Source organism: Oncorhynchus keta, chromosome 25 (assembly GCF_023373465.1).
Source record: "Oncorhynchus keta strain PuntledgeMale-10-30-2019 chromosome 25, Oket_V2, whole genome shotgun sequence".
Taxonomy (NCBI): Eukaryota; Metazoa; Chordata; class Actinopteri; order Salmoniformes; family Salmonidae; genus Oncorhynchus; species Oncorhynchus keta.
This window is the reverse complement of record NC_068445.1, coordinates 7287592-7310500: the sequence shown is the minus strand read 5'-3', so window position 1 is coordinate 7310500 and position 22909 is coordinate 7287592. Positions and strand designations below refer to the sequence as shown.

General features: G+C 41.5%; 1 protein-coding gene across 3 annotated transcripts; it reads left to right on the top strand.

Annotated features, from left to right (window-relative positions):
* The first annotated feature begins 352 nt into the window (after window positions 1-352).
* Window positions 353-18626, top strand: LOC118358055 (galactosylceramide sulfotransferase-like). Of its 3 annotated transcripts, none has more exons than XM_035735452.2 (3): window positions 353-459; window positions 15522-15665; window positions 17222-18626. In XM_035735452.2, the coding sequence occupies exons 2-3, from the start codon at window positions 15538-15540 to the stop codon at window positions 18375-18377; spliced, it is 1284 nt and encodes a 427-aa protein (XP_035591345.1). In that variant the 5' UTR covers window positions 353-459; window positions 15522-15537; the 3' UTR covers window positions 18378-18626. The 3 variants fall into 3 exon arrangements, with proteins under 3 accessions (XP_035591345.1, XP_035591344.1, XP_035591343.1); XM_035735451.2 differs by having other exon boundaries at window positions 15518-15665; XM_035735450.2 differs by lacking the exon at window positions 353-459 and adding an exon at window positions 488-1702 and having other exon boundaries at window positions 15518-15665.
* The last annotated feature ends 4283 nt before the right edge of the window (window positions 18627-22909 follow it).

Below are 22909 nucleotides of genomic sequence, written 5' to 3'. Positions count from 1 at the left end.
CCAGGAATATGCTTAATCTGAGTCCGGTAACACGCCTTTATTATGAAACTGAAAATGCAGAATGAATCAAATCAGCTTTTTACGTAAGATTTCCTGCTGTTCCTCACAATTAGATTAACTAGGATCCCCATTAGCCGACGCCAATGGGCGACAGCTAGTTTTACTGGGATACCAAGACATTACAGACCAAAGACTACAATTGACATACATTTAAAACATTAACATGTCGTGTGTTTGCATCTATCAGTTATATGTCAGTACATACACACAAGGTACTGTAGGTCATGTGTGGGAGAGGTGTTGCTTTATTTGTTTTTTGAAACCAGGGTTTGCTTTTCACTTGCGCTGTATGAGGTGGAAGGGAGTTTCATATAAGGCTCTGTATAATACTGTACGTTTCCTTGAATTTGTTCTGGACCTGGGGACTGTGAAAAGACCTCTGGTGTCATGTCTCGTGGGGTAAGTGCTTGTGTCAGTGCTGTGCGTAAGTTGACTATGCAAACAATTTCCAACAAATGAATGTTTCTTACAAAAACAGTCAGTCTTTCCTCAACTCTTAGCCAGGAGAGATTGGCATGCATAGTATTAATATTATCCCTCCGAGTACAAGGAAGAGCAAGACATGCCGCTCTGTTCTGGGCCAGCTGCAACTTAACTTGGTCTTATTAATGTATTACATATACCTTTGATTCTTAAGTAATATAACTTACAAACTTAGTACAGAATCCATATATCATAACCCAAACAAGGTATAGTTTCAAAATACACATAAGCTGTTGGTCCTTCAGTTGAGAACAGCAGAACATTTCTCAAGCCCATCCCTCAAGTTCAGCTGTTTAGTTGAAAAATGAATTGTGGCTATTGTTCTGTAATGTAACTGGGTTCACCACAAAACAAAGTGTACATGAAATGCAATACCCATGTCTTTTCAGTGTATTTATAACCTATTGTTCATGTTGTGCCCAAGAACATCCCTTGGCCGTGTGTATTTATGATAATACATGGGTTCTCATGCTTTATTGCTTAATTCATACTTCATTATGTTATTAATCCTATTTTCATTTTGTTTTCAAATGATCTATATGCACAGCTAGTCTTTAGAACAATACGGTCGTGAAACAGAGCAGGCTTGATAAGTTGGCACAATCGTGGGCTTTGTGCATTGGCTCTCTGCATGTTATTTTTAAACAATTTGCTAGCCCTCCTATCAGCTTGCATCTCAGACTTGACTCCAGTGTCTGCTCTCAATAGCCTTCTGTATAAAGACAGAAAAAAAGCCCTTCCCCTGTCCCTCTACCCCCTCACTCTCTCTCTCCCTCTCTCTTTCTCTATGTGCCTCTCTCTTTCACACACTGTGTCAAGTCCCCTGACAGGGAGCCTGATCACTTTGAGAGTTGAAAGTGGAGGAGGAGGGTGCCAGAGACATCAGGTTTGCATAATATACAGAGAGAGAGAGCACCTGCCAGGTGAATGGGCTTCGGAGCGTTGGGCTGTTATATGTAATGATAAGGAAAGTACTGGACCATGTGGTGGGGTTGTGACATCATGTGCGATCCAACGGGAGCAGGAAAAAGGCACCAGTGGACCGGACAGCTCTACTTATACTCACTGCTATACACTCTGAGGAGAAACAACCGTCCTAGGTTTCAACTTCAGTGGCATTTTTAATCTAACTGCAGTTGCTGGATTTATGCACAAAAGGGTAAGTGTTGTTTTTCACAAAGAGAATCACAGATTTGTATTTTGAAATGTATATTACAAGACTGATTTATGGTTCTAAACAGTGATGTAAAGTACTTCAGTAAAAATACTACTTAAGTAGTTTTGGGGGGTATCTGTACTTTACTATTTACATTGTTGACAATTTTACTTTTACTCAACTACATTCAAAAATCAAATATGTACTTTTTATTCCATTACATTTGTCCTGGCACCCAAAAGTACTCGTTACATTTCAAATGCTCAGGCTGGACAGCAAAATGGTCCAATTCACACCTATCAATATAATGCGTTGTCATCTCGACTGCCTCTGATCAGGCAGACTCACTAAACACAAATACTGCATATGTAAAAAATTGTGCCATCTGGTTTGCTTAATATAAGGAATTGGATCTATAGCAGTATGACAATTGATTACTTTTTTCACAACTGTTCATAAGTACTTTTTAAACCAAATACTTTTAGACTTTTACTCAAGTAGTATTTTACTGGGTGAATCATTTTCTATTCTATTACTTTTACTCAAGTATGACAATTTAGTACTTTTTCCACCACTGGTTCTAAACACCTATTTTTTTGTCTTATTCTTTGACATAGGTATAATAGAATGATCATAATGTGCAACTAAAATATCTTATCTCAAGTTTGAGTTCTGAAATTTGGGTTGAAGAATTTTTTTTCAAATGATAGAGCAGCCAATATGGCCTGTTACAGAACTGATAATACTGTTACACTATACTCACTGGTTCTAGGGGGCCTAGGCTTGCCTAATTGTTCTGTAACCTGACTACCCAGCAAACATGGCCCTATTGGCCCCATTTGGGTATTTGGTGGGCAGGGGCTTAGCATGGGCTTAACATGGGCTAGCCCACAACAACCCCATCAGCCCAACATGGGCTAGCCCTGCATGGGCTTTCCCCATACCAAGCCCACACCAGTACAACACAGGCTAGCGCAGTGGTTCCCAACCTTTTTCAGTTACTGTACCGCCAAGTACATTTTGCTCTGCCGATTAGTATCCTTGAAGACTAGCTGTCGCCATAGAGCCCCACAGTGGAGGTGTCATAATACCCATCAAAACGAGCGGTCAAACAGGAAAATGATTCCAAATGGTTTTCCACCATTCATTTTTCCCATTTTAGAAACACTAAAAGTAAGGGCTTTGTTTCGTGTAGGCTTACCCTGGCGTGACATTTTGATAACCATGTAAATCTCTCTCGGACTTACAGTACCTTGCGAAAGTATTCGGCCCCCTTGAACTTTGCGACCTTTTGCCACATTTCAGGCTTCAAACATAAAGATATAAAACTGTATTTTTTTTGTGAAGAATCAACAACAAGTGGGACACAATCATGAAGTGGAACGACATTTATTGGATATTTCAAACTTTTTTAACAAATCAAAAACTGAAAAATTGGGCGTGCAAAATTATTCAGCCCCTTTACTTTCAGTGCAGCAAACTCTCTCCAGAAGTTCAGTGAGGATCTCTGAATGATCCAATATTGACCTAAATGACTAATGATGATAAATACAATCCACCTGTGTGTAATCAAGTCTCCGTATAAATGCACCTGCACTGTGATAGTCTCAGAGGTCCTTTAAAAGCGCAGAGAGCATCATGAAGAACAAGGAACACACCAGGCAGGTCCGAGATACTGTTGTGAAGAAGTTTAAAGCCGGATTTGGATACAAAAAGATTTCCCAAGCTTTAAACATCCCAAGGAGCACTGTGCAAGCGATAATATTGAAATGGAAGGAGTATCAGACCACTGCAAATCTACCAAGACCTGGCCGTCCCTCTAAACTTTCAGCTCATACAAGGAGAAGACTGATCAGAGATGCAGCCAAGAGGCCCATGATCACTCTGGATGAACTGCAGAGATCTACAGCTGAGGTGGGAGACTCTGTCCATAGGACAACAATCAGTCGTATATTGCACAAATCTGGCCTTTATGGAAGAGTGGCAAGAAGAAAGCCATTTCTTGAAGATATCCATAAAAAGTGTCGTTTAAAGTTTGCCACAAGCCACCTGGGAGACACACCAAACATGTGGAAGAAGGTGCTCTGGTCAGATGAAACCAAAATTGAACTTTCTGGCAACAATGCAAAACGTTATGTTTGGCGTAAAAGCACCACAGGTCATCACCCCGAACACACCATCCCCACTGTCAAACATGGTAGTGGCAGCATCATGGTTTGGGCCTGCTTTTCTTCAGCAGGGACAGGGAAGATGGTTAAAATTGATGGGAAGATGGATGGAGCCAAATACATTTACATTACATTACATTACATTTAAGTCATTTAGCAGACGCTCTTATCCAGAGCGACTTACAGGACCATTCTGGAAGAAAACCTGATGGAATCTGCAAAAGACCTGAGACTGGGACGGAGATTTGTCTTCCAACAAGACAATGATCCAAAACATAAAGCAAAATCTACAATGGAATGGTTCAAAAATAAACATATCCGGGTGTTAGAATGGCCAAGTCAAAGTCCAGACCTGAATCCAATCGAGAATCTGTGGAAAGAACTGAAAACTGCTGTTCACATATGCTCTCCATCCAACCTCACTGAGCTCGAGCTGTTTTGCAAGGAGGAATGGGAAAAAATGTCAGTCTCTCGATGTGCAAAGCTGATAGAGACATACCCCAAGCGACTTACAGCTGTAATCGCAGCAAAAGGTGGTGCTACAAAGTATTAACTTAAGGGGGCTGAATAATTTTGCATGCCCAATTTTGCAGTTTTTGATTTGTTAAAAAAGTTTGAAATATCCAATAAATGTCGTTCCACTTCAGGATTGTGTCCCACTTGTTGTTGATTCTTCACAAAAAAATACAGTTTTATATCTTTATGTTTGAAGCCTGAAATGTGGCAAAAGGCCGTAAAGTTCAAGGGGGCCGAATACTTTCGCAAGGCACTGTATATCAATATATTTGGCTCTATTTACTCTCATATTCAAAAATACTAATTAGCATCAAAGTATCACTGCAAGCTCCTGCACGTCATCTCTAACGGACACCTTGGCTAACAGGTATTGTATCAATTTAAAACCTGCACAAGACATTTCACAGAATTGTCCATTTAAAGAAACGTAGCCAATTTATTAATTACTACATTTAGCTAACATTAGATAGTTAATCCAGAAATTCTTACCTAAACCTTGATGGATTCTGGGTTTTAACTCCTAAACTTGGAATAGGGTTAATTATCTGGTATCCTATTGAAATATTGAGTGCTTAGGTTTAGAGGGTCTACACCAGAAGTTAATGGTTACCTGTAGGAGGAAAGTATATGGTGGGGGCAATTAAGCTTGGAATGTATCGAGTGGAGGGAAAACGATCACGTGGCAGGCATTGATAAAGGGAGAGAGCCATGGATTTGTGATGAAGGGGGTCGAGGTCAGGTCACGTTAAGGGAGAAGGAACAGTTTTTAGCTCGAGTCCCTTAATTTCCTGCCTAGTAACAGAGATGTAGTGTTTGGAGAGAAGGAGGAGATTCCACCTCAAATCATATACCACCACTATTGTGAACATGTTTTTTTTTTCCGGTTCAGCTGTTCGATCCTTTGGGGGACGATAAACTTGCTGTAAGCTTTTGTAGTGTCCGTCGAGTTTTTACTCTGATAACTAGAACCTAACAGCCTTGATTCGGCAATCTCGTCCAGATCATCATGGCATTTGTAGTTCTTTACGATAGACAAATTAAGAGCTAATTAGCATACAATGGTAAATACAGGTGAATACATTGATAAAAGTCACCTTGTCCTAGAGAGATTTACACAGTTATCACAACTCCATGGTTAGCCAACACGAAACACCGTCCTTATTTTAAGTGTTTCTAAAATCCTTTATGGGAAAATGAATGGTTGAAAATACGATTGGAACCATTTCCCTGTTTGACCGCTAGGTTTTATGGGTATTAAGACTCATACTGTGGTACTCTATAGGCATCGGCAAACAGGGATCCTAATAAATCAAATCAAACCCTCTCGTGCATTTTAAGCTGTGGAAAGGCCAAATACCGCCTGATTAGGAACTACTGGCCAAGCTGGAACCAGCCCAACATGGGCCAGGACCCCACCAAATCCAACAAGGGCCAGCCCACACCAAACCAAACAAGGGCAAGGGATAGCCCACACCAAGCCCAGTTACTTCATAATGTAGAGGCGGGGACTCATTAGAATATTTGGGGGGCATGGTTTGCAAATACCACAATTCATGTTGTTAAGTTTTTAAAAATGCTGACAGAATACATTCAAACTAAATGAGGGTTTGGAACATTAAAGCCAATTATCTTGGAATAATCTTTTTTCAGATAGAACCTTATAGTTCTAAGTTCAGAAGATACAGTTGAAGTCGGAAGTTTACATACACCTTAGCCAAATACATTTAAACTCAGTTTTTCACAATTCATGACATTTAATCCTAGTAAAAATTCCCTGTTTTAGGTCAGTTAGGATCACCACTTTATTTTAAGAATTTTGTTTCTTTCAACACATTCCCAGTGGGTCAGACGTTTACAAATACTCAATTAGTATTTGGTAGCATTGCCTTTAAATTGTTTAACTTCGGTCAAACATTTAGGGTAACCTTCCACAAGCCTCCCACAATAAGTTGGGTGAATTTTGGCCCATTCCACCTGATGGAGCTGGCGTAACTGAGTCAGGTTTGTAGGCCTCCTTGTTCACACATGCTTTTTCAGTTCTTCCCACAAATATTCTATAGGATTGAGGTCAGGGCTTTGTGATGGCCACTCCAATACCTTGACTTTGTTGTCCTTAAGCCATTTTGCCACAACTTTGGAAGTATGCTTGGGGTCATTGTCCATTTGGAAGACCCATTTGCAACCAAGCTTTAACTTCCTGACTGAGGTCTTGAGATGTTGCTTCAATATGTCCACATACTTTTCCATTCTTCATGATGCTATCTATTTTGTGAAGTGCACCAGTCCCTCCTGCAGCAAAGCACCCCCACAACATGATGCTGCCACCCCCATGCTTCACGGTTGGGATGGTGTTCTTTGGCTCCCCCTTTTTCCTCCAAACAGTTCTATTTTTGTTTCATCAGACCAGAGGACATTTCTCCTAATAGTACGATCTTTGTCCCCATGTGCAGTTGCAAACCGCAGTCTGGATTTTATATGGCGGTTTTGGAGCAGTGGCTTCTTCCTTGCCGAGTAGGCTTTCAGGTTATGTCGATATAGGACTTGTTTTACTGTAGATACTTTTGTACCCGTTTCCTCCAGCATTTTCATAAGGTCCTTTGCTGTTGTTCTGGGATTGATTTGCACTTTTCACACCAAAGTACGTTCATCTCTAGGAGACAGAACGAGTCTCCTTCCTGAGCGGTATGACAGCTGCATGGTCCCATGGTGTTTATACTTGTGTACTATTGTTTGTAAAGATAAATGTGGTACCTTCAGGCGTTTGGAATTGCGCCCAAGGATGAACCAGAATTGTGGAGGTCTACAATTCTATTTCTGAGGTCTTGGCTGATTTTTTGATTTTCCCATGATGTCAAGCAAAGAGGAACTGAGTTTGAAGGTAGGCCTTGAACTACAGCCACACCTCCAATTGCCTCAAATGTCAATTAGCCTATCAGAAGCTTCTAAAGCCATGACATCATTTTTTGGGAATTTTCCAAGCTGTTTAAAGGCACAGTCAAGTTAGTGTATGTAAACTTCTGTCCCACTGGAATTGTGATACAGTGAATGATAAGTGAAATAATTTGTCTGTAAACCTTTGTTGGAATAATTATTTGTGTCATGCACAAAGCAGATGTCCTAACCAACTTGCCAAAACTATAGTTCGTTAACAAGAAATTTGTGGAGTGGTTGTGACACGAACCGGCTCAAAGCCCGTAACAAAAGGGAGACAACTTGGAGACAAGGAGTAACAAAATATATATTTATTAAATACAGTAACTAAGTACAATATACAATGGTGTGTAAGTGAGTGTTTTGCATGAATGAATGTGCTAATGCAGGGTGTTGAAAGATGCTAAAGCAAACAACCAAAAAAAAACCCACCAAGAAACACAACAAAATCCATGAAGGTGTCTGCGTGGAGAGAGTCTCCTCCATGAATGGGGAAGTGGTGTATTTATCATGGGACACACTGGGCCCAGGTGTTTCCCATGTAGCTGATGACTCTCCCAACTCCGCCCACAGGCACCCTAACAGGGAAAACAAGAGCAAAGAGAGAATACGGCAGACAGAGTGGGAGGGTTGAACGCGTTTTAATGACTCTTACCTAAGTGTATGTAAACCTCTGATTTCAACTGTACTTTTGTGTAACTGTTACTGAGAGTGTCGTTCCAGTTTAAGTGTTCTGTTGTGAAGTCAGCAACATCTTTTAATTTAATAATCTTATTAAATTATGTACAAAACATTATGTACACCTGCTCTTTCCATTACATAGACTGACTAAGTGAATCCAGGTTAAAGCTATGATCTCTTATTGATGTCACTTGTTACATCTACCTCAATCAGTGTAGATCAAGGGGAGGAGACAGGTTAAAGAATGATTTTTAAACCTTGAGACAATTCAGACATGGCCATTCAGAGGGTGAATTGGCAAAAAAAAATAGTTAAATGCCTTTGAACGGGGTAAGGTAGTAGGTTCCGGGCACACCGATTTGTGTCAAGAACTGCAAGGCTGATGGGTTTTTCAGCCCAAAAGTTTCCAGTGTGTATAAAGAATGGACCACCACCCAAAGGACATCCAGCCAACTTAACACAACTGTGGGAGGCATTTTTTATGTATTTATTTCACCTTTATTTAACCAGGTAGGCAAGTTGAGAACAAGTTCTCATTTACAATTGCGACCTGGCCAAGATAAAGCAAAGCAGTTCGACACATACAACGACACAGAGTTACACATGGAGTATAACAAACATACAGTCAATAATACAGTATAAACAAGTATATATATGATGTGAGCAAATGAGGTGAGATAAGGGAGGTAAAGACAAAAAAAAGGCCATGGTGGCAAAGTAAATACAATATAGCAAGTAAAACACTGGAATGGTAGATTTGCAGTGGAAGAATGTGCAAAGTAGAAATAAAAATAATGGGGTGCAAAGGAGCAAAATAAATAAATCAATAAAATAAATACAGTAGGGAAAGAGGTAGTTGTTTGGGCTAAATTATAGGTGGGTTATGTACAGGTGCAGTAATCTGTGAGCTGCTCTGACAGTTGGTGCTTATAGCTAGTGAGGGAGATAAGTGTTTCCAGTTTCAGAGATTTTTGTAGTTCGTTCCAGTCATTGGCAGCAGAGAACTGGAAGGAAAGGCGGCCAAAGAAAGAATTGGTTTTTGGGGGTGACCAGAGAGATATACCTGCTGGAGCACGTGCTACAGTTGGGTGATGCTATGGTGACCAGCGAGCTGAGATAAGCAGGGTCTTGTAGATTACATGGAGCCAGTGGGTTTGGCGACGAATATGAAGCGAGGGCTAGCCAACGAGAGCGTACAGGTCACAATGGTGGGTAGTATATGGGGCTTGGGTGACAAAACGGATTGCACTGTGATAGACTGCATCCAATTTGTTGAGTAGGGTATTGGAGGCTATTTTGTAAATGACATCGCCGAAGTCGAGGATTGGTAGGATGGTCAGTTTTACAAGGGTATGTTTGGCAGCATGAGTGAAGGATGCTTTGTTGCGAAATAGGAAGCCAATTCTAGATTTAACTTTGGATTGGAGATGTTTGATGTGGGTCTGGAAGGAGAGTTTACAGTCTAACCAGACACCTAGGTATTTGTAGATGTCCACGTATTCTAAGCCCGAGCCGTCCAGAGTAGTGATGTTGGACAGGCGGGTAGGTGCAGGCAGCAATGGGTTGAAGAGCATGCATTTAGTTTTACTTGTATTTAAGAGCTATTGGAGGCCACGGAAGGAGAGTTGTATGGCATTGAAGCTTGCCTGGAGGGTTGTTAACACAGTGTCCAAAGAAGGGCCAGAAGTATACAGAATGGTGTCGTCTGCGTAGAGGTGGATCAGAGACTCACCAGCAGCAAGAGCGACATCATTGATGTATACAGAGAAGAGAGTTGGTCCAGGAATTGAACCCTGTGGCACCCCCATAGAGACTGCCAGAGGTCCGGACAGCAGACCCTCCGATTTGACACACTGAACTCTATCAGAGAAGTAGTTGGTGAACCAGGTGAGGCAATCATTTGAGAAACCAAGGCTGTCGAGTCTGCCGATGAGGATGTGGTGATTGACAGAGTCGAAAGCCTTGGCCAGATCAATGAATACGGCTGCACAGTAATGTTTCTTATCGATGGCGGTTAAGATATCGTTTAGGACCATGAGCGTGGCTGAGGTGCACCCATGACCTGCTCTGAAACCAGATTGCATAGCAGAGAAGGTATGGTGAGATTCGAAATGGTCGGTAAGCTGTTTGTTGACTTGGCTTTCGAAGACCTTAGAAAGGCAGGGTAGGATAGATAGGTCTGTAGCAGTTTGGGTCAAGAGTGCCCCCCCCCCCCTTGAAGAGGGGGACGACCGCAGCTGCTTTCCAATCTTTGGGAATCTCAGACGACACGAAAGAGAGGTTGAACAGGCTAGTAATAGGGGTGGCATCAATTTCGGCAGATCATTTTAGAAAGAAAGGGTCCAGATTGTCTAGCCCAGCTGATTTGTAGGGGTCCAGATTTTGCAGCTCTTTCAGAACATCAGCTGACTGGATTTGGGAGAAGGAGAAATGGGGAAGGCTTGGGCGAGTTACTGTGGGGGTGCAGTGCTGTTGACCGGGGTAGGAGTAGCCAGGTGGAAAGCATGGCCAGCCATAGAAAAATGCTTATTGAAATTCTCAATTATTTGAGTCTTCATGGGCCAGCATCCCTGTGTAAAGCTTTTGACACCTTGCAGAGTCCATGCCTTAACAATTCGAGGCTGTTCTGAGGGCAAAGGGAGTGGCTAAGTTCTTTCTTTCTTTCTTTTTACCCCTTTCGTGATATCCAATTGGTAGTTACAGTCTTGTCCCATCGCTGCAACTCCCATATAGACTCGGGAGAGGCAAAGTTCGTGAGCCCTGCGTCCGCCGAAACACGACCCTGTCCAGCCACACTGCTTTTTGACACACTGCTGGCTTAACCCGGAAGCCAGCTGCACCAATGTGTTGGAGGAAATCCCGTCCAACTGGAGACTGTGTCAGCGTGCATGCGCCCGGCCCACCACAGGAGTCTCTAGAGCGCGATCATTTTTCAACCACTCCACAAATTTCTTGATAATGAACTATAGTTTTGGCAAGACAGTTAGGACATCTACTTTGTCCATGACACAAGTCATTTTTCCAAAAATTGTTTACAGACAGATTATATCACTTACAATTAATTCACTGTATCACAATTCCAGTGGGTCAGAAGTTTACATACACTAAATTGACGGTGCATTTAAAAAGCTTGGAAAATTCCAGAAAATGATGTCATGGCTTTAGAAGCTTCTGATAGGCTAATTGACTTCACTTGAGTCAATTGAAGGTGTATTTGTTGATGTATTTCAAGACCTACCTTCAAACTCAGTGCTTCTTTGTATGACATCATGGGAAAATCCCACAAAATCTGCCAAGACCTCAGAGAAAATATTGTAGACCTCCACAAGTCTGGTTCAACCTTGGGAGCAATTTCCAATCGCCTGAAGGTACCACATTCATCTGTACAAACAATAGTACGCAAGTATAAACACCATGGGACCATACAGCCGTCATACCACCCAGGAAGGAGATGTATTCTGTCTCCTAGAGATGAACGTACTTTGATGCGAAAAGTGCAAATTAATCCCAGAACAACAGCAAAGGACCTTGTGAAGATGCTGGAGGAAACAGGTACAAACATATCTATATCCACAGTAAAACGAGTCCGACATAACCTGAAAGGCCGCTCAGCAAGGAAGAAGCCACTGCTCCAAAACTGCCATAAAAAAGCCAGACTACGGTTTGCAACTGCACATGGGGACAAAGGTCATACTTTTTGGAGAAATGTCCTCTGGTCTTATGAAACAAAAATAGAACTGTTTGGCCATAATGTTTGGAGGAAAAAGTGGGATGCTTGCAAGCCGAAGAACACCATCCCAACCATGAAGCACGGGAGTGGCACCATTATGTTATGGGGGTACTTTGCTGCAGGAGTGACTGGTGCACTTCACAAAATAGATGGCATCATGAGGAATGTAAAAGTATGTGGATATATTGAAGCAACATCTCAAGACCTCAGTCAGGAAGTTAAAGCTTGGTCGCACATGGGTCTTCCAAATTGACAATGACCCCAAGCATACTTCCAAAGTGGTTGCAAAATGGCTTAAGGACAACAAAGTCAAGGTATTGGAGTGGTCATCACAAAGCCCTGACCTCAATCCCATAGAAAATTTGTGAGCAGAACTGATAAAGCGTGTGCGTGCAAGGAGGCCTACAAATCTGACTCAGCTGCACCAGCTCTGTCAGAAGCAATGGGCCAAAATTCACCCAACTTATTGTGGAAGGCTAACCGAAATGCTTGACCCATGTTCAACAATTTAAAGGCAATGCTACCAAATACTAATTGAGTGTATGTAAACTTCTGACCCACTGGGAATGTGATGAAAGAAATAAAAGCTGAAATAAATATTTCTCTCTACTATTATTCTGACATTTCACATTCTTAAAATAAAGTGGTGATCCTAACTAACCTAAGTCAGGGAATCTTTACTAGGATTAAATGTCAGGAATTGTGAAAAACTGAGTTTAAATGTATTTGGCTAAGGTGTATGTAAACTTCTGAGTACAACTGTACATTGTGGAAACTGAAGAATTGAACTAAAAAAACATAAACTGTCACGCCGAGAGGCTCTATAGCCACCTCTCTCTCAAGGATTGACTAAACTCCTAATTGCCCACACCTGCACACTTTACCAAGGCTTGACAGAGCATCTGGACCCGGTTGCTGCTGCCCCCTGGAGTGTGGAAGTGGTTGTGCTAGTGTCTAATCATGCTCCTCAGACCTAACCTACCTAACCTATTCCATAGCAGGTTTCATTCAGACATGAGTTATTTGGGCATTGGCAATGACTGTGATGGTGTGCATAGCAACTTAGCCCTCACATTGAATGTTTTCCTGAATGTCTCTGTTTGGGGTTCATTGCCATGAATGTTTTCATGCACAGTATGTCAATATGTGCTTAGGTGACTGAAGATTATGATACTGCTTATGATACTGCTTATACGATTTGTGGAGAGAGTGACTTTTACCATTGCCCTTCACCATACAATTCCATTTGAATGGGGTTGTAGACAAACAGAAAGTATTCACACTCCTTTTCCCACATGCTGTTATTACAAAGTGGGATTGGATGTCATTGTCATTGTTTGTCAACCATCTGCACTAAATACTCTGTAATGTCAAAGTGGAAGAAAAATGTGAACATTTGTTTTTTTTTATATCATGAAAAATAAAACACTAATATATTGTGATTAGATATCTTGATTAGATATCTTGATTAGGTAAGTACTCAAACCCCTGAGTCAATACCGCGATTACAGGTGTGAGACTTTCTGGGTAAGTCTCTAAGAGCTTTCCTCACCTGGATTTTGCAAACATTTGCCAATTATTATCCTGAAAAACTCCCCAGTCCTTAACGATTACAAGCATACCCATAGCATGATGCTTGAAGATATGGAGAGTGGTACTCAGTAATGTGCTGCATTGGATTTGACCCAAACATAACACTTTGTATTCAGGGCGATATTTTTCTTCTGTACAGTCTTACTTCCTTTCACTCTGTCAATTAGGTTTGTATTGTGGAGTAACTCCAATGTTGTTGATCCATCTTCAGTTTTCTCCTATCACAGCCGTTAAACTCTGTAACTGTTTTAAAGTCATCGTTGGACTTATGGTTTAATTCCTGAGCGATTTCCTTCCTCTCCTTCAACTGAGTTAGGAAGGATGTCTGTATCTTTGTAGTGACTGGGTGTATTGATACACCAGCCAAATTGTAATTAATAACTGCACCATGCTCAAAGGGATATTCAATGTCTGCTTTTTTTTCTCCCATCTCTTCTTTGCGAGGTATTGGATAACTTCCCTGTTTAAAATTCACTGCTAAACTGAGGGACCTTAAAGATAATTGTATGTGTGGGGTACAGAGACTAGTTACTCATAAAAAATCATGTTAAACACTATTATTGCCCACAGAGTCCATGCAACTTATTATGTGACTTGTTAAGCAAATTTTCACTCCTGAATTTATTTAGGCTTGCCATAACAAATGATTGAGTACTTATTGACTCAAGACATTTCAGCTTTTAATTTTTAAATAATTAGTATAAATTCCGACTTTGACATTATGGGGTATTGTGTGTAGGCCAGTTACAAAAACATCTCAATTGAATCCATTTTAAATTCAGGCTGTAACACAACATAACGTAGAAAAAGTCAAGGGGTGTATACTTTCTAAAGTCACTGTTACTTCTTAGCTCCTACCCATATCAGACAATACTTGGTAGATACAATATACCACATGTAACATTACACAAAAACAGACACCTGCCCAACAAAGGTGTGCATCCTTCCCAGAGCCAGAGTAAGAGCTCAGCCTAACGAAGCACACATCTATACCAAGGTCCATTGGCAGGTTAAACAGCTCCATGAAAAGATCCCTGATTCAGGGGGACGAGCGTTTAAATGTCTCCCATATATCCCAGTGCCTGGGCTGACTCTAAGGGCAGGCAGAATGCCCCCTCACATGTCTCTATAATGGCCCCGTCATGGAACTCCCAGACAAAGGAGCAGAAGACAATAGCCCCATTTTCAACTCCATCACTGAGTGACCAGCAGCCACAGAACGTTTTCTTTTCCACCAAAAAAACAACCATTTATCACACAAATGTCTGCAAAATGGGGATGGTGATTCTAGCTGATGTTAGACCTAGTTGTTCACGGAAGATTTCAGTATTGAGGAAACGTCAAACTTCAACAAAGCCGTGGGAGCTTTCTGTCAAATAAAGAGCAGTTTGATACAGATTTCCCTTGACTTGGTTTGTCCTTAGTATAGTTGCTCGAGCACGCTCTAGGTTGCAACTGGGTGACCCACGTTACGTACTTAATGCTGCCAGCTTGTTCTGGGTCACTGTGCAGTCCGATCTGATTTCAGGCTGCAGGTTGAATGGCTGCAGATCCGTACTGGATCACTTTCCAGCCCCGTGCATTATTCATCTAAGGGACAGATGACACAGAACCACAGGGTATATCAGTCCGTGCTGTTGTGTGGCTACGCCGTGCCCGTGTTCAGAGTAAAGGTGTAGCCGCAGCACTTTCAAAAGCATGCAGGTACAACGCTTTATAATTGGAAGAATAGGTGTGATCCCTCACAATGTCTTACAATAAGACTTCTACAATGTTAAGCCTGTCTTATGTATCAGAATGTCAACTTAAATGAGGATACATTCTTGAGTACAGGTTTAATGATTTGGTGCTGGGACATGTTTCTTCTTTGGACAATTCCCCATTGCACCTTTTTCAAGGAATTGTATGAAGGATGCAGTGTGTGTGTTCAAATGATCAAGGAATGTACATTTCTTGCCATTCATTCGCTCAACATAAACCTAGTAGTTAAACCTAGTAGCACAGAATGTGCTCATTGGAAACAACCATTTGGCTGAGCTGAGACGTGTGTTCCCAAACCATTAGGAACAGGAGACAGTGGATCCAAGTGACTAACAGACTCCATGTCAATGAAAGTAAAGGGAGTTTGTTGATTTCAGGACTGTCAGCCTATTGTTTTTGTACACTGTGGATAACTTACAATGCTTTTTTTTGTTTCAGATAGCCCTCAATTTGGGACCATGGTTGTCAAACAGGGGAGGCAGTGGAGGTCGATGTGCAAAGGCCTTGTCCTGGGTACCCTACTTACCAGCTGTATGATCCTGCTCTACTGCCTTTCTGCTCCACAGGTCCACTTCAACCTGCCCGAGTAAGCCCCTTTTAGACACTTTTTACCCGGGGAAGTTGTTGGGCATCATTTGCAGTAAATATTGCATCAACAACATTCAGTAGCAATATATATGGTATACAGATGATACAGATTGCTTTATTTGCCACATGAATGATGGTAATAGGCTACTATGAGAGGCAAAGTTAGTTTTGGGTCCTCTACGTCATTGCATAATGGTAAATCAGATCATATTTGTGATTTGATGTGTTGTGTTGTACACTATCTGTCAAAAGACTGGACACGCCTACTCGTTCAAGGGTTTTTCTTTATTTGGACTATTTTCTACATCGTAGAATAACAGTGAAGACATCACAACTATGAAATAACACATGTGGAATCATGTAGTAACCAAAAAAGAGTTAAACAAAGCAAAATACATTTTATATCTGAGCTTCTTCAAATTAGCCAACCTTGCTGTGATGACAGCTTTGCACACTCTTGGCATTCTCTCAACCAGCTATTCTGAGCACTTGTTGGCTGCTTTTCCTTAACTCTGCGGTCCAACTCATCCCAAACCATCTCAATTGGTTTGAGGTTCGGGGATTGTGGAGGCCAGGTCATCTGATGCAGCACTCCAACATTCTCCTTCTTGGTAAAATAGCACTTACACAGCTTTGTTTTGAGTCAGTGTACTGCTAAAAAACAAATGATAGTCCCACTAAGCGCAAACCAGATGGGATGGCTTATCGCTGCAGAATCCTGTGGTAGCCATGCTGGTTATGTGTGCCTTGAATTCTAAATAAATCACTGACAGTGTCACCAGCTAAGCACACCCACACCATCACACCTCCTCATCCATGCTTCACGATGGGAACCACACATGCAGAGATCATCTGTTCACCTACTCTGCGTCTCACAAAGACACGGCGGTTGGAACCTAAAATCTAAAATTTGGACTCATCAGACCAAAGGACAGATTTCCACCGGTCTAATGTCCATTGCTTGTGTTTCTTGGCCCAAGCAAGTCTCTTCTTCTTATTTGTGTCCTTTAGTAGTTATGTCTTTGTAGCAATTCAACCATGAAGGCCTAATTCATGCTGTCTCCTCTGAGTGTTGAGATGTGTCACGAACTCTGTGAAGCATTTATTATAATAAACTTATCCTTAAAGTCTTAAAGTAATGATGAACTGTTGTTTTTCTTTGCTTATTTGAGCTGTTCTTGCCAAAAATATGGACTTGGTTATTTAAGTCGGAAAGAAATTCCACAAATTAAGTTTTTACAAGTCACACCTGTTAATTGAAATGCCTTCCAGGTGAGTTTAACATGAAGCTGGTTGAGAGAATGCCAAGAGTGTGTAAAGCTATCATCAAGGCAAAGGGTGGCTATTTGAAGAATCGCAAATATAAAATATATTTAGATTTGTTTAACACTTTTTTGGTTACTACATGATTCCATATGTGTTATTTCATAGTTTTGATGTCTTCACTATTATTCTACAATGTAGAAAATAGTAAAAAATAAAGAAAAATCCTTGAATGAGTAGATGTGTCCAAACTTTTGACTGTTACTGTATGTGTACGCTTGCTCTCCATAGGGTGCCAGTGCCTTACTCCTGCGCTCATCGGCCGGCTCAAGCCCACGCCTCACCACTCAGAAATGGCTCCCAGTATGCCATGGGACAGACGGGCCTCTGCACTCCCAAAGTGGATGTCATGTTCATGAAGACCCACAAGACGGCCAGCAGCACGCTCCTCAACATCCTCTTCCGCTTCGGAGAAAAGCACAGGCTCAAGTTTGCCTTTCCAAACAGCCGTAACGACTTCTTCTACCCATCCTCATTCCAACGCTCCCAGGTCAAGGACTACAGGCCTGGCATGTGCTTCAATATCATATGCAACCACATGCGCTTCAATGCACCGGAGGTGGCCAAGGTGCTCCCCACAGACACCTCCTACATCACCGTCCTCAGAGACCCGGCTGAGCTCTTTGAATCCTCCTTCCATTACTTTGGCCGCCTGGTGCCCATGACCTGGAAAATACCAGGCAAGGACAAGATGGGGGAGTTCCTGCGTGACCCCCGCCACTACTTTGACCCTGATGGCTTCAACTCCTTCTACCTCAAGAATCTTCTGTTCTTCGACTTCGGGCAGGACAACACTCTGGAGCTGGGCGACCCGAGGGTGGAGGAAGGCATCCGGGCCATCGCAGGCTGCTTCCAGCTGGTCATGCTGGTGGAGCACTTTGAGGAGTCCCTCATCCTGCTCATGGACGCCCTCTGTTGGGAGATGGACGACCTGCTCTTCTTCAAGCTCAACGCCCGGAAGGGCTCCACCGTGTCCAAACTGACCCCAGAGTTGAGGGCCAAGGCCCTGGAGTGGAACGCCGTGGACTGGATGCTTTACCAACACTTCAATGCCACCTTTTGGAGGAAGGTGGAGGCATACGGGCACCAGCGGATGGCTGACGACGTGGCGGAGCTCCGGAGAAGGAATGCAGAGATGGCGGCCGTCTGTATTGAGGGAGGGCATGCTGTGGATGCAGATAACATCCAGGAGACAGTCATGCAGCCCTGGCAGCCCATCGGGGAGAAGTCCATCATGGGCTACAACCTGAAAAAAAACGTGGACAAGGCCCACATCAAGCTGTGCCGTAAGATGCTCACACCCGAGCTGCAATACCTGACAGAGCTGGGGGTCAACCTGTGGATCACTAAGCTGTGGGGACATGTGAGAGACATGATCAACTGGTGACAAGCGGGTGACTGAAGGGTGATTCGAGAGAGAGAGAGAGAGAGAGAGAGAGAAAGAGAGAGACAGAGGCATATCCGTGGCCTGAGAGAGAGAGAGAGAGAGAGAGGCATATCTGTGGCCTGAGAGAGAGAGAGAGAGAGAGAGAGAGAGAGAGAGAGAGAGAGAGAGAGAGAGAGAGAGAGAGAGAGAGAGAGAGAGAGAGAGAGAGAGAGAGAGAGAGAGAGAGAGAGAGAGAGAGAGAGAGAGAGAGAGAGAGAGAGAGAGAGAGAGAGAGAGAGAGAGAGAGAGAGGCATATCCGTGGCCTGAATGCCTGCATAAGGTCATAAGGGGGTTTGTTTAGCACAGCCTCTTCAATCATGGAATGATGAACTCTTCCTATGTGTCAGCAGTATTGACTTGTTTGCCTAAATGGAAAACTCCACCCCAAAACTATATTTTGGTATTTGTTTCATTAGTCCAATGTTGATATTGTCCCAAAACGTTTTGCATGTATGTAGTCAAATTTTCAGAATTACAGCTGGTATGATGCATTTTGAATCATATGATGCTGTGTTTTGCAGAATATGATTTCTGCAGCTGTATTTCTGTATTTTGAAAGTTATATATCTTGAAAACTTGATCGCTGACAAGCAAAACATTTTGGGACTATATCAACAATGCAGAGCTTAATTTGTAAATTGGTAGGTGCCAGAACAGTGTGCCAGAGAGGGGGGTGACTTGCGGGGCTCTGATGTACCAGAATACATGAGGAGGGGGGTGGAGCTTCGTGTCCGTGAAAAATGTTACCTTTTATTAAAACATTGAATGAAATTAATTCTACATCATATTAGATTAAGAGCATACTATTTTTAATACCTCACGAATGATCGAAATGACAGGCTACATTGACACGGACAAACTGAGAATCTGAGATCACTAGAAATGAGTTTGTCTTGAATTCATCAATAGCCTGTGTGTGCGGGGAGACACATAGTATACAATATGAGGAGGAAATTATAGTCCTAAAAAAGCTTTGCAATTTCACTGACTCTCCCAATGGTGCGCTGCTAACTCACCGGTGATGGCCAATGCGCTCATGCCAAAAAGCGTATTTCTCTTTTGCTTTACTTTGTAAAACAATGCTGTTGTCTCAATAGGCCTATTTGTAAGTTGATAACAGGTTAGCCTTCTTTACAGCAGGATCCATTTTCTTTCCAACCTGTGTTTTCCCGCGACTGTATTTGAAATATTGCGAAATGTCTGTTTTGGCTGCATGCTGTTTGTTCACTGAAAGATTTTCCTCTACACACAATCCACACCTAGCCAGTATTTTTTTTAGAAGCTATTGATCCTCTGTGGGTGAATTATAGTTTTACTCCTGATGTAGTATACAGAATTGTTTCATTTTTTCCTGAACAGACAGCGAGCGGTAATTCTTCCGCGTTGGCAAATGTAGGCTATTTCAATCTATCAGTGTTGCTGCGGCACCTCCAGCAACCTTCCTGTGGCTATGATTATATAAGGAAATCAATGATGAAGTTGGAGAGAGAGAGAGTTGGAGAGAGCTGGAGAGAAGAGAGTTGAAGGTTCATGTCTATCAGAGTAGAAAGAGGGAGAGATCATAGAAAGTGAATCTAATTTTAGTTATGTAAAGGATACAGTCGTGCTTCCTTCTCTCACCACAGCAATGGTCACGCGTTGGTATAGGGCACAATGTTGGGCAAACCATAAACCCGGGCCAGTCCAACATGGACACATTCTTAGAATGTCAGGCACGTTTTCTCATTACGTTTTTTTACGGGGCAGGAGAATTACAGAGGAGTCAAAGTTGAATTAACTCAGATTGCTTTTATTATGTTTTTTACATTGTAAACAGTGAAAATAATTGTTCATGCCACAAGATGTACTGGATCCTGGCAAATGGGTTCTGGAACAAAAATGTCAAAAACGGAGAAGTGCCAAACCTGTTCCAACAGGACCCGGCTCAAATTAAGCACTGCAGCAATTGACCAATGAAACAAATACCTACATTTATTTTCCCATAAATAAAGTGCATGTTTATGTTTGCAAAATGTAATGTACTCGGTAGGTGCTTGAGAACGGCAACGTTTTCAGTTACAATCTGAAGATATGCATACCATTGTAACAAACGTCACTCTCCCGCTTTAAAATGTGTTTTTTGTTTATAGGGGGCAAATTGTCCCTTTTATTTCCCCTCTATTTATTTATGGTGAAATTGAATACTATTGAAAACTGACCCGAACCATTTCCCCATTTGTCTATTTGGTTGGTTTCAATGACAACACATTCAGATTCCCCTTTATGAAAGACACATATTCAAGAACATATTGAGGGCAAATTTAGGACAATAAAATGAGAATACTGAAACGTCGGATCTAACCCATCAGCCCTGCCAATTTTAGAAAGTGATACTCTTGTATTTTCGAAATAAAGACGAAATTAAAAAGGTGTCTGTTGTAATTGCTTTATTATGAACGTTGTTCCCTATGTTAATATTTCAAAAATTACATCTTGATGTGCAGCATTCTGCTTTTCTTTTCGAGCCATTTAATCCATCTCTATTTTACATCCACTTTACAGTAAAGTAATGATAGTAACAACGGATAATGTGTAAACACACATCCGTGTGTGTCATTTTGTCTGTAAGTCTGTAGCTACACATTAACGTACTTCAGTGTCTCTGAGTACAAAGATTTTTCGTGAGCGGTAATCAGTGTGGAATTTACAGTGCATTCAGAAAGTATTCACACTCCTTGACACCCTGAATTTAAAATGGGTTAAACTGAGATTTCGTGTCACTGGCCTACCCCATAAAGTCAAGGTGCAATTATGTTTTTCGAAATAGTTTACAAATTAATTCAAAATGAAAAGCTGGAATGTCTTGAGTCAATAAGTTTTCAACCTCTTTGTTATGGCAGGTATAAATACGTTCAGGAGTAAAATGTGCTTATCAAGTCACTTAAGGAATTGCATGGACTCACTCTGTGTGCAATAATAGTGTTTAACATGATTTTTGAATGACCACCTCATCTCTGTACCCCACACATACAATTATCTGTAAGGTCCCTCAGTTGACCAGTGAATTTCAAACACCTGAATCAACCACAAAGACCAGGAAGGTTTTCCAATGCCTCACAAAGAAGGGCACCCATTGGTAGATGGGTACAAATAAAAAATTATCTGACATTAAATATTATTTTTCCAAAATTATTTATCTTGGCAAGTCAGTTAAGAATTCTTATTTACAATGCCGGCCTACACCGGACAAACCCAAACAATGCGGGCTGGTTGTGAAACAGCCTGGATTTGAACCGGGGTGTCCTGTAGCACTGAGATGCAGTGCCGTAGATCGCTGCACCACTCAGGAGCCTATGGTGAGCATGGTGAAGTTATTAATTACACTATGGATGGTGTATCAATACACCCAGTCAATACACAGATACAGGGGTCCTTCCTAACTCGGTTGTCAGAGAAGAAGAATACCTCTCATGGATTTCACCATAAAGCTAAAGAAATGTACTTTATGTCATGAATACAAATCATTATGTTTGGGGCAAATCCAACACAACACATCATTGAGTACCACTCTTTGAATTTTCAAGCATGGTGGTGGCTGCATCATGTTATGGGTATGCTTGCAGTCGTTAATGACGAGAGAGTTTTATAGGATAAAAAGAAATGGAATAAAGATAGGCACATGCAAAATCTTAGAGGAGAACCTGGTTCAGTCTGCTTTCCAACAGACACTGGGAGACAGATTCACCTTTCAGCAGGACAATAACCTAAAACACAAGGCCAAATATACACGGTAGTTGCTCACTAAGAAGACATTGAATGTTCCTGAGTAGCCTGGTTACAGTTTTAAATGAGTTAGGCTTGAAAATCTATGGAAAGACATGAAAATGGCTGTTTAGCAATGGTCAACAACCAATTTGACAGAGCTTAAAAAAGAAAAAGGTGCAAATATTGTACAATCCCGGTGTGCAAAGCTCTTAAAGACTTATCCAGAAAGACTCACAGCTGTAATCACTGCCATAGGTGATACTAACATGTATTGATTGACTCAGGAGGGGGGTACTTATATAAAAATTAGATTTATTTTTGTTCCTTTTAAATACATTTGCAAAAATGTTTTAAAAAACAACATGTTTTTGTCTTTAGGAGGTATTGTGTGTAGATGGGTGAGAAAAACATATATTTAATCATTTTTTAATTCAGGTTGTAACACAACAAAATGTGGAAAAAGTCAAGGAGTAGGAATACTTTCTGAAGGCATAGACCAGAGGAACATACTGTATGTACAGTACAATACTTGAAAAAAAACCGTTTCATTTTCTGGCGACCACACACGATGACGTGCGGATAAATCGAAGAGAAAAGTGAGCAACTCACTTTCTTACTGTGATTGGCTAAATATTCCCCATTGAGAGCCAATGGATGAGACTCTGTGTTGTTCATGGGAAATGATGTTCTAATACATTTCAAGATATATTGAGAACTATAAGAAACTCTATTGTATAAACTACAACTT

What these genes read in the sequence shown, in the direction of transcription:
- LOC118358055 (XM_035735452.2), top strand. Translation starts at nt 15,538, where the DNA reads ATGGTTGTCAAACAGGGGAGGCAGTGGAGGTCGATGTGCAAAGGCCTT. An exon ending in GTCCACTTCAACCTGCCCGA is followed by an intron (nt 15,666 to 17,221) that starts GTAAGCCCCTTT and finishes TGCTCTCCATAG; the next exon opens with GGTGCCAGTGCCTTACTCCT.